General features: G+C 41.6%; 1 protein-coding gene across 2 annotated transcripts; it reads right to left on the reverse strand.

Annotated features, from left to right (window-relative positions):
• Positions 1-2,900: 2,900 nt before the first annotated feature.
• On the reverse strand, positions 2,901-12,247 carry LOC125881204 (microfibril-associated glycoprotein 4-like). Of its 2 annotated transcripts, XM_049564256.1 has the most exons (6): positions 12,126-12,247; positions 10,730-10,885; positions 8,292-8,330; positions 7,736-7,832; positions 7,490-7,657; positions 2,901-3,569 (listed from the first exon to the last, which is right to left on the reverse strand). In XM_049564256.1, the coding sequence occupies exons 1-6, from the start codon at positions 12,129-12,131 to the stop codon at positions 3,313-3,315; spliced, it is 723 nt and encodes a 240-aa protein (XP_049420213.1). In that variant the 5' UTR covers positions 12,132-12,247; the 3' UTR covers positions 2,901-3,312. The 2 variants fall into 2 exon arrangements, with proteins under 2 accessions (XP_049420213.1, XP_049420212.1); XM_049564255.1 differs by lacking the exon at positions 12,126-12,247 and having other exon boundaries at positions 10,730-10,906.
• Positions 12,248-12,780: the final 533 nt, after the last annotated feature.

Consider the following 12,780-nt stretch of genomic DNA (forward strand, 5'->3'; position numbering starts at 1 on the left):
AACCAAAGAGCTGGTGGTGGATTTCCGCAGGCGCAGACTCCTCCCCCCAACACCGGTGGACATCCAGGGAAAGGACATTGAGATGGTGACATCTTATAAGTACCTGGGTGTTCCTCTTAACAATAAACTGGACTGGACTGATCACATAACAGCACTGTACAAGAAAGGCCAAAGAAGGAGTGCAGGGGCGCTCCTGAAGACCTTCACTGACACTGTGGTGGCATCAGCCATCTTTTACGGAGTGGTCTGCTGGGGCAGCAGCATCTCGGCTGCAGATAGGAAGAGACTGGACAAGCTGATCAAGAAGGCCAGCTCTGTCCTGGGATGCTCTCTGGACTCTGTGCAGGTGGTGGGAGAAAGGAGGATGACAGCCAAGCTATCATCCCTGAGGACTAACGACTCCCATCCTCTGCAGGAGGAGATAAAAGCTCTGGAGAGCTCCTTCAGCGATAGACTGATTCACCCTAAGTGTGTGAAGGAGTGAAGGAACGCTATTGCAGGTCCTTCTTGCCTGCTGCTGTCAGGCTTCACAACCAGCACTGCTCACAGTAAACTGCACCATGACACCACAGCTGTCTGCTGTTTTGCACATAAAATCACTTGCACTAGATGTGCTCCCTTTATCCACTGCTCATTTTCATTCACTGCTGCTCATTATTATTATTATTATTATTTATCGCTGACTCTTGGATTTTTGTACTTATTTGCATGCCTAGTTATTTAAGTTTTTTAAGTCTAATTTTGAAATCTTTAATCTGACTCTTTTTCCTTGACTGCTGTAACACTGGAATTTCTCAATTATGGGATCAATAAAGGTGTATCTTATCTTATTTAACCTGTTATTAACCAGAAAAACCTCTTCAGATTAAAAATTTCTTTTTCAGGAGTGACATCATAGATTTAAAAAATTATTTGAACACAAGATGATGAACAAATGTAAAACTGAAGTACAAACACCAGAGTGTACAGTACAGGCCAAAAGTTTGGACACACCTTCTCATTCAATGCGTTTTCTTTATTTTCATGACTATTTACATTGTAGATTCTCACTGAAGGCATCAAAACTATGAATGAACACATGTGCAGTTATGTACTTAACAAAAAAAGGTGAAATAACTGAAAACATGTTTTATATTCTAGTTTCTTCAAAATAGCCACCCTTTGCTCTGATTACTGCTTTGCACACTCTTGGCATTCTCTCCATGAGCTTCAAGAGGTAGTCACCTGAAATGGTTTCCACTTCACAGGTGTGCCTTATCAGGGTTAATTAGTGGAATTTCTTGCTTTATCAATGGGGTTGGGACCATCAGTTGTGTTGTGCACAAGTCAGGTTAATACACAGCCGACAGCCCTATTGGACAACTGTTAAAATTCATATTATGGCAAGAACCAATCAGCTAACTAAAGAAAAACGAGTGGCCATCATTACTTTAAGAAATGAAGGTCAGTCAGTCCGGAAAATTGCAAAAACTTTAAATGTGTCCCCAAGTGGAGTCGCAAAACCATCAAGCGCTACAACGAAACTGGCACACATGAGGACCGACCCAGGAAAGGAAGACCAAGAGTCACCTCTGCTTCTGAGGATAAGTTCATCCAGTCACCAGCCTCAGAAATGGCAAGTTAACAGCAGCTCAGATCAGAGACCAGATGAATGCCACACAGAGTTCTAGCAGCAGACCCATCTCTAGAACAACTGTTAAGAGGAGACTGCGCGAATCAGGCCTTCATGGTCAAATAGCTGCTAGGAAACCACTGCTAAGGAGAGGCAACAAGCAGAAGAGATTTGTTTGGGCCAAGAAACACAAGGAATGGACATTAGACCAGTGGAAATCTGTGCTTTGGTCTGATGAGTCCAAATTTGAGATCTTTGGTTCCAACCGCCGTGTCTTTGTGAGACGCAGAAAAGGTGAACGGATGGATTCCACATGCCTGGTTCCCACTGTGAAGCATGGAGGAGGAGGTGTGATGGTGTGGGGGTGTTTTGCTGGTGACACTGTGGGGGATTTATTCAAAACTGAAGGCACACTGAACCAGCATGGCTACCACAGCATCCTGCAGCGACATGCCATCCCATCCGGTTTGCGTTTAGTTGGACCATCATTTATTTTTCAACAGGACAATGACCCCAAACACACCTCCAGGCTGTGTAAGGGCTATTTGACCAAGAAGGAGAGTGATGGAGTGCTGCGGCAGATGACCTGGCCTCCACAGTCACCGGACCTGAACCCAGTCGAGATGGTTTGGGGTGAGCTGGACCGCAGAGTGAAGGCAAAGGGGCCAACAAGTGCTAAACACCTCTGGGAACTCCTTCAAGACTGTTGGAAAACCATTTCAGGTGACTACCTCTTGAAGCTCATGGAGAGAATGCCAAGAGTGTGCAAAGCAGTAATCAGAGCAAAGGGTGGCTATTTTGAAGAAACTAGAATATAAAACATGTTTTCAGTTATTTCACCTTTTTTTGTTAAGTACATAACTCCACATGTGTTCATTCATAGTTTTGATGCCTTCAGTGAGAATCTACAATGTAAATAGTCATGAAAATAAATGAGAATGAGGTGGTGTGTCCAAACTTTTGGCCTGTACTGTACATGAGATGTGATTAGGATATTTGGGCGACAACAGGCCGATATAATGTAGTTTCTGTCAGTTTCTTATCGCTCTGAATGATTTAAACTAAATTGATTTCAGCTATCAGCATTCACACTGTATTTTTCTGTGGAAAATCTCTGCTCTGGTTTTTGTGCCTTTTCGCCACTGAAGAAGATTGAGTTCAGCTCTGTGACCAGTAGAGGGCAGCGATTCACCATCATTTCTGTTTGAGAACAGGAAGGAAGGTGAGCGTCCTCTGAACTTTTGAACAAAGAGAATGAAGACAGAAAGACACAGGAGACAAAGTGACATCAGATTTCTGCTCAGTTTCTCATTTATTGTCTCCATACAGCAGATAATGATTGACATCAGTGTGTCAAACCTCCAACAAGTGTTGTGGTCAGACTACCCAGTGCAGGGTGACATTTGGTCTGAACGTCTAATACCTCTTTTTATCCAGCTAAAATGCAGGAACAGCATCAACATGTCAAAGTTACAAATTGTTTAATTATGTTGGTAATTTGTTCAGTTGTAGGTCAAAAGAGAGACGATACTGATCAGTGTGTGAGCTGTTAGTTTGACTTTAAAGCTAAGTGTGTGTTTGTCTGCAGGATTTTATTATTAGGCTTTTATTTTTTTATCATGTTTTCTTTGTCATTTCATTTGCTGTAAATTGTGTTTGCAGTTAATGCAGTGAACAACAGAGAGAAAAGAATAAAAAGACTACTGCACAGGACGGATCTTCATACTGATGGCCTTCAGGGAGTAGTCACGACCCTTCCAATGAGCCCACTCCACTCCAACAGCATAGAGTGTACTATCAGCCCCCCATTGATAAACACCGTTTGGATTTGTTGAGTGACAGTTGCTATACCAGAACGCCCCCAGGTAGGTTCTGGCACAGCTCCCTTCCTCCCAGGCGTCCTGGTCTCTGTCGAAGGTGGAGAATTTCTGTCCATTGTGACCACTCAGTGAGTCTCCTACAGAAACACAAAGGTACCATCAGAATACTGTCATACAACTAAAACTAGTATATTTTTAACCTGTATAACCACAGTTAACTTGTCTAACCTTTAACATACCACTGTCCACCTCAGTATGACTTCAGTACCAAGACAACAACTACTGAACTAACCAGACACTCAGCACGCCCACAGACTGGTGACTTTTAACAGCTGCAGACCCTTTTATGGCTGATGTCACGATGACATCATGTTATCAGCTGGAGGTGCAGCTGCCTCTCCCCCACAGGGCTGTAGGCTACATAGGAGTCTTAAAATGTGTTTGTCTTGTTGTGTTATTGGAGCCAGAATAGAAGGAGTCATGGCTCAAAACCAGCCGCCACTGCCCGTCAACAAAAACAAAGACAACTATGGTTAAATGTAGGGTGACCATATTTTGATTTCCAAAAAAGAGGACACTTGCCCTGGGCCACAAGATAGCCTACTTAAATGATACTTGCAGTTTACTCAAAGATGCCTTATAATTGTAATATATTTAAAGTTTGTATGGATAGAAAATTCAGTTATATTACAAAATAATATCTCTCAAAAACAGAAACTTAGATAGGCTTCTCAGAGGTTACTCAACTTGCTTTTATTATGCCTAAAATAATAATTTTTTTTACAAGTTTCAATTGTACAAAAATAATATAAAAGTAAAACCTCTGGAATGAAATAATGATAGAAATAATGTCTCTTCTGTATTAGAAAAATCAACTTGTAAAATAATTGCTATCTTTTCAAGTCTTACTGAACAAATAAATAAATAAATAATATGAAATAATGTTCTAAATAATACCTCTTCTGTACTGGAAAATCCAACTTTGAGGTCCCCAGCACCTTTATTAGACACAGAATCATATGTGCCAGCTTTGCACACGGTGCACTCAGCCTCCCATATATCCCGACCGGGTCGGGACGGTAAGTTGGGAATTTTTTCTGCAGTTCATCTGTAAAACTGCACTTGCGCTTCGGCATCTTGGAAGTTTAGAATAATGCTGCGCCGCCGGTGTCTGCTGCTTCCTCGTTGTGAGTGTTGAAGATCCGCCGATAAGGCAGCCTCTCGGAGATTACGCACGCGCGCGCGCACACACACACACACACACACACACACACACTAGGGCTGTACCCAAATATTCGGATATTCGGATATTCGGATATTCGTTTCTATGGGTAGGTATTCGTTATGAAAATTTGGTATTCGTTTTTTTATTTATTTATTTATTTATTTTTTACATGTTTTTTGGTGCTAAATGCAGTCTTTTTGTTGTTGGTAAATGTAGGTTATCAATAAAAATCAAAACTTTTAAATTGTATTGTTAAAAATGTGAAAATATAGTATAGCCTACAGAGCTTGTGTGCATGGCACGCTTGAGCGCATCCGTCTGAGGCTGTGGATCAATGCCAAGTTTTACCACTTTATCACTATTCCCTCTAACTTGTAGCTGTTTTTCGTTATGTTTTGAATTTAATATGAATTATGGATTGTTTTTGTCAACGTTTGTTTCCCCCGTTTTGTACAATAAATTATTGTTTAAAGTTTCAACAAGTTTCTTTTGGAGTGCGTGACACAAGTGTGTTTTGAAAACGGCCGCGGACTGTCACCTGCTCAACGCATCAGTACCTTCGGATGCCATGACAGTAATAGCCAATAATGTCAAAATATCATTTACAGACCGATTTAACAGACGATCACTGCTGCCCGACCTGCAGGTCCATCTGCGGGTCCCGCGGGTTACGGGTCGACCCGCGCATCACTACTCAGCTCAGTCTATAAATGCTGTACACACAACAGTAAGGCTATAGACATTATATTCTATTCAGGTCGGCAGAACCAGCAGCGCATCGGCTCCACAGTGCACGGCACTGCTGATTAACCATTTTATTGCAGCACAGAGTGTCTGCCAGCAACCAATTACTTGCAGAGGCTTCCTACAACTTTCAACGGTTCCGATTTAATCAGAAGACAAATTAAACAGGATGACTAGCCAATGTGAAAATCAAAAGAAAGCATAGAATAATGTACTGAAGGAGACTGTTGTGCCATCACATTTTTTTGTGGTTTGAGAGCAAAGATCCGGTCGCCGCTGTGCAAAACTCCGCAATACAATTAGGTCTGAAAACCCGCGGAGGAGTACTTCGGTGGTAGAGCAGGCGCCCTATGTACAAGGTTGTTGCTGCAGCGGCCCGGGTTCGAATCCAGCCTGTGGCCCTTTGCTGCATGTCATCCCCCCTTCTCTCTCTCCCCCTTTCACACTTACCTGTCCTGTCCATTAAAGGCAAAAAAAAAGTGGAGCTGCATGATTATGCCCAACATGATAATCATGATTATTCTGATCAATATTGAGATCACGATTATTTATCACTATTGTTTATTGGTTTTAAAGACCTTTTTTTTTATTGCACCGACATATCAAAATCAATGGCTTTTACTTACACATTGTGCCACACTGCTAATTAACACATCTTACATAAAAACAAGACTTATAACAAGACTTATAACTAGACTCCTCGTCCCACGCTTGTGTTACTCCGCCTACCAGTCCGCCCCATGGTTGTATGACTCCGCCAGAGCATGTGAGCGGAGCAGAGCAGGTGAAAATTTCTGCTCCTCGCTTGCAGACCTGTCACTTTGCGCCGCTCGTCCGCTCCGCTTGGTTCTGCGCATTCTTCGCTCCGCTCCATCATAAATTTTATCCCACTTCACTCGCTCACCACTCCGCTCAAAAAAACTGCTTCTTACTACCCTAACCTGTAATCTTCTATTCACAAATAAAAAAACAGGGTCTGCCCGTTGTTCCGAAATCATCATGATGCCCTGTGGTTAAGGCCTGGTTAGGTTTAGGCACAAAAACCACTTGGTTAGGGTCAGGAAAAGATCATGGTGTGGGTTAAAATGAAAAAGAAAATGGCAAACACATAAGACGTGAGCCTACTTTGCCTCAAGCCTTTCCCAGCTGACCCAGAGCTGGTCGCGGCGCACCATCAAGGCAGAAATACGCCCGCCGGGAGCTGTTCAGCACCGTGGACTGCTCCCCACACAACCCGGACCCCAAAGTTAATAACAGGCGGTTATGGTGTTTCATTCTCTCCTCTCTATGACACTTGCATCTCGACCAGTAGCCTACTTTTGTTGCGTTGCTGATCCTCTATGGTACACAAATACAGTAATAATCACATATTGGAACAACGGGACGTCGGACTAATGAGAGGTCAGAACAATGAGAGGTTGGAACAATACTACGGCACCAATAAAACATGAGCTTGGTTGGTAGATTCTCCGGGGAAGCCCTCTCCCCGCAGTTAGGGACCGTTCTCCAAGGTACTGCTGCTTCTCTTATCAGTTTCTTTTCTGAAGTACACAGTAAACTCCATAGTTTTGAAAGAAAATAGCGTGGGTGCACGGAGGTGCAAAGATGCATTCTGGGTGGGGCATGAGCGACCGGAGCGAAATTGGAGCAAGAGATAAGGCTCCACTCCACCTTTTAAAAAAAATAGCTGCTCCTCGCTCAACACAAAATCCTCCCGCTCCCTGCTCCGCTCACATGCTCTGGACTCCGCCCACCAGTCCAGTGTCTCTGACAGTCTCCATCCATGTCAGTGAAAACATGGATGCTTCACACACAGAAGATCTATACAATCAGCACAGTTTCAAGATTAGAGTCACCAATTCCGTATCTGACCAAATGTCTCCCCTTCTGTTCTTGAGAGATGACATTAAGACATGATGATGTCACAGTCAAGCTGACCTTTGACCTTTTGACTTAAAAAATGTCACCACTTCGTTGTTTTATTCTTTTAGATATTTGTGTGAAATTTTGTCAAAGCGGTCTTTGGTAAGAAAATCATTGCCTGAATATCAGAGAAACCCGAAACAGCTTCTGCTACCACAAACTGACCTGCCCCTCCATCAGTGAATCCAGACACATGCAGCATGTATCCGTAGGACTCTGGGTCAACGGAGAACAAGGAGTAACGAGCGAACACTTTGTTTCCATCGAAGTCCTCCATGTCGACCAGCAGCTCGTACTTTTTCCTCAGAGTCAGGTGGAAGAGAGTCTCAAGACCTGAACACAAACACAGACATAAACATTATAGAAACAGTCTGATGAAGTCGGGACTGTTAGTTTGGTTTCATGTCTCACCGAGCCAGTACTCTCCAGCAGCGACACCAAAGCCCTTCTTGTAGTGATCCCAGGGCCTGTAGAAGTTCACCGAGCCGTCCATCCTCCTCTGGAACACCTGGAGGAACAGGATGGAGGGTTAACTAGTGAAACACACAAAGTATCAGACACCTCATGTTTCAACACAACAAAGTACAAATGGTAGTCCTGAAGTCAGGAATCAGGCTGTGTGAACCCTGTTCAGGCCCCGGGGCTAAGCTATGCTACAAACATCTGGTTAACAGGAAGTATTGAACTGAAGACATCTGTGGATAATTCAGCTCCCAGTAAAAAAACATCCTGAACAATAAACACTGAAGGAATTCTAACTAGGAGAAGTTTCAGCTGGTTGCAATCTGCAGTCATCACTGCTCCACGCAACTAAATCCCACTAAATTTTACAGACTGCTCTTTTTAAGAGATCAGATAGTTAGCAGAGTTCACTTGGTAGAATAAATGAGGGCCTCTGATCAGTCTGAACAGGTCCTGGAGTTGATAACTGGTGACCCAGATTTAGCAGCTGAATTAAAATACTCACCGTCCACCGTCCTTGTAGTGAGTCCATGTCACAGTACACCTACACACAAACACACAAATCATAAACCTGATCCATTTGGACATACATGCTACATACATACATCATAGTGCGTATAGCCATTCCCATACACTGGGACATTCTCTGCCTGGATGTCCATTGAAATGCATTACAGAAAGTCAGTTTTGTTCGGTTTTATGAGCTTTTTCTGAGATTTGAGGTTTAAAAATGGTCAAACGGTGTGCATGGGGTACATGCAACTCTGACACAAGGTATCCTGAGAGGCTGGGCGACCAGGTGTATTTTTACACTTTAAACCACATCTCAAGCGAGAAAAGTGTCTCCTTTGGATAAAGTTGTGTGGTAACGTTAGACCACAACATCAACTCAACGTGAATAAGATTAACAATGATGTCTACATCTGTTCTAAGGTAAGTCAACATTGTGTTTGAGGCAACATATTGTCACTTTGCTGGAAAGAAATATAAAGTTATCTTTAACATCTCTAGCTAACGTTAGCTAAAGGTAGCCTAACGTTAGCTCCTAGCTGCGTTGTTCATCATGTCACCTTGTTTGCTGGGAGTTCATTAGCCTATTTTGTTCTAGTTTTGTACTTTGGTGATGGTACATCATTGTTAGCTGTTGTCCAAAGGGCTCTAGTTAAGCTAACGTTAACTTCTGGAGCTTAGCTTCATTAACTTATCTGTAATGGCAGAGATAACAAAGGTTGGCAAACGTTATGCTGAATGATTCAGTGTAAATACTGTAGCACCAAACTAACGGAGAGACACTCTTGGTAAAGATGGTAAAAAGGCCGTTATCCTTTTCTCATATTCTGAGCCAAAAACCTTAACTTCAGTGGCACTTTAACTTGTTGTCTTTGATGGTGACGGCAACCAGATGCGGTTCACAAGCGTACACTGTGACCTGTAAATTTTGGCTTGTAATTTAAGCTTTTCATCGACCTTCTAAACAATAAATTGATGAATATATCCCTCCAATGCGTAGTTTAGGCCCTTTTGGTTACTTCTCAATGACATCTGATCGTTATGTCTCCAAAAATCATCAGTTGCCTGAATGTTGATAGTTTGTCCAGAAATAGTCTAGAAATAATCACGACACTTGCTAAACTTAAAAATTCTTGAATGTTGTGTCAAATGTGTTGATAAATTTAAAATTAGGTTAAAAACTCACAATTTTCCTGCTGTTTGTAATAGCAGGGAGAGATGTGCCCATGGATGTATAAAAAGAACTGAAGACAACGTTGGAGATGGGGCCAGGGTCATTCCTATGAAAGCTGCTGAGTGACACATGAAGCCAAAAATGTTCGACCTCCTGGATATAATATGACCTGGATCTCCCGCATTATTGGGCCCATAGAGCAAGCGCACTAGAGACTTCCGGTGGCTGGGAAGCTAACATTAGTGCTCCATTAACTTGAATGGAGATAAAAAGATTTAATCTTGCGGCTCTTCTAGACTTTTCAAATGTTATCAGACAGAATGGATCAAATCCTGATAGTGAAACGAGTCATTTGCAGGGTTGTGATGCTAAAAACAATGTATCCATTGATTTACGGACAGTGTTTGGCTTCTTACTCTAAAAATGTAATATATTACTCTTTACTCCTTTTGAAAGTAATTACATTACTTCACTTATTACTCCTGCCAACAGTAATTTGTTACACTACTCGTTATATTACTTTTCCATACACCCCATAAAATTGGTAGTTGCGCATCTCCCCAAAATTCTGAGGTGTGCCTCGGTACGTTTTTGTATTTCAAGTCAGTAGAGATTGGATAACAAAAGGAACCTTGTAATGAGTTGTTCTGGCTAAATGTAATAATGTTAATGAAATTTTATTAGTGACACAACTGGTTACTGGAAAAGTTATATTATTACTGTTACTGCCCAACACTTTTTACAAATTTCTCTTTCACCATGTATGTCTATGGGAAAAAGTCTCTCAGGGCATCACATGACAGACCCTTGCAGTACCATTGATTGGACACTGTAAAAACTGGCGTCAAAGCCTGGTGCACTTCCTGTGGGCCTGGGCATGCAGTAAGTTAAAATTACGAATGGCTAAAGATGGCGGCTAGCAAAATGTATTTTCCATTTGATTAATTTCTTGGCTCCTTGACACTTGATTTTTGTAATGTAATGTCCCAAATTCAGGTTCTTAAACACTGTGCATGTAAGAAAAGAGTGCTTTGGGTTACAGTATGTAATGTGTATGGCACTCCGCCGCTCTCTATTATCCCTGTTCAGCAGTGAGCTGGTACTGCAGCAGGGAACTGTGAGCTACACTAATTGCAACCAGGAGATTTATTTGCTGGTTCAGTCTTTTTGTTTATTTAGTTATTTTACAGCAGTAATTGTTTAATGACATTGTTGATCTCACTGTCTCACATGTTGAAGACAATGTACCTGAAGTGTACCTGGACAGCAGACGTGGCTCCGATGGGATAGATGGTGTACACTCCACTGGGCTGTCTGTTGTCATTATTATAGATGTCACTGCAGTCCAATGGGAGGACGAGGGGCATACAGCTGGTCAACACCGGAGCCAGGAGGAGGATGAAGACTGATGCCAGCTGGAACAGAGAAGAAGTCATTTTGTTTCGTTAAGAAAACATGGTTTAGAATTGGAATATTTTTGCCAAACTCTGCTGTGCTGATATTGTACTCAGTCTGGGTATTTAGCAGGTTCCTCCCACATTTAACCCGAGTGTAGCACTGCAAGAATATTCTGCAAAGCAACATGCACGCCTTTTCTTTGCATGTTTAAAATCTGGGGCCACAAATGATTAAACTGTGTTTACAAAATAAAGATTTACCAGTTGAAAAAAGCACTGTGGAGAAAAAAGGACAGAGGAGAGTAGGGCTGAGCCAGCACACCATTATCTGTGTCTGTATCTGTACTCGAAATCAGACCCTCAGGAAGTGCGACAGACTTTGAAGTCAAGTTTCGTAGTGGCCAAACAGTGATACTGCAATTTCCAGAGTCCATCACGTGATGCTACTGGGTCCAAAAGACTTTTTTTCCCCATAGACTTACAGTGTGAAACAGACATCTGTAAATCAGTGGACACGTTTTTCTGAGCATCACAACCCCCACGAAATGACTCGTTCCACTGTTAAGATTTAACCCATTTAGTCCAGTAACATTTTGACAGCGCTGATCATCTGAGTCATTTCATACAGTGGAAAAGAGCTTTTCTGGCTTCATGTGCCACTGAGCAACTTTAATGGGAATAAATGGGCCCTGTTGTCATTGCTGTATCCAAGCTAACACATCCATGCTTGGAATCAGCGGAGTTTAAACCAACTATAGGTGTGGTATAACCTTAAAATGGGTGTGGCCAAACATAAGTTGATATTTTAGCCTGAAATTGATGTGGGTTGATCAGAAGTTGTTGCATTTATCATTTATTAGAAAACTACTTACAGAACAATCCCTGATCATTTTTGATCCCGAGAGTTTGAACACAGTGACCCAAATGAGGAGTTTCCTTTATCATGAGTTCAGATATTGACACATTTTCACTATCTGTCAACCCAGTGACTAAGATTTTACCTTTTACTGTTTAAAAAAAAAAAAAAAAAAAAAAAAAAAAAAAAAAAAAAAAAGTGTCTCTGAGGTGATAAATAAACTCAAGTTTAATGAAAACATATGTAGGTAGTGCTAGGTAAATCTAGTCCTGGAGTGAAATATACAGAAATGAGAACAAAATTAATTGTAAGTAACTAAATATTTTAAATTATACTGAATCTGTTAACCTGCTAAAAAAATAATTGAGTCAAAGTGTCAGATATATGAAGTTACAAACTTACCGTCATGGTCAGATTTCTGCTGAAGTGATCTGATGAAAGTCCAGATGTAAATGTGTGTCTGAATGTTCTGATGTCTCTGTCTTCTATTTATACTCCAAAGATTAATAGATTACTGAACAGCTGCTGTTTCACAACAACAAAACAATAAACACATGGAAACATACGATCTTGAGTTTGTGTGTACTGTTGTATTAATTAACATTGATGGCACCCAAACCTGACACCATACTGTGGGGACTCGCTCCCATTAAAGGACCAAAGAGGCAACTTTTTAACTTCTGATTTATATTGTAGCTTGTTTGTTCAAACTCTGCACAGAAGGGCTTCTCCACCCCAGGTTGTGGTTTTAATTTACGCTTTGTGTCCACTTTATTAGGTACAGCTGTACAGTCTAATAGAGTCCAAACAAACTGTCATAAAGTTGACTTTTATGAAGCCAGTGACAACGTTCAGTTTTATTAGGACTAATTTCAGTTATATTGTAGCAGGCTTGTTTGTTTAGTTTGCAAAAATAAGGCGAAGAGATGAACTGTGAACCAGGAAATGCTGTCATATCCACACAGACGAGAGGTCACTAACCATGTAATCTCTCAAGACAGATTCTGCAATTTACACTGTAGAATCTGTCGACAGCCCTGTGTGAAAGACGACTGGG

Source organism: Epinephelus fuscoguttatus, linkage group LG20, assembly GCF_011397635.1.
Source record: "Epinephelus fuscoguttatus linkage group LG20, E.fuscoguttatus.final_Chr_v1".
Taxonomy (NCBI): domain Eukaryota; kingdom Metazoa; phylum Chordata; class Actinopteri; order Perciformes; family Serranidae; genus Epinephelus; species Epinephelus fuscoguttatus.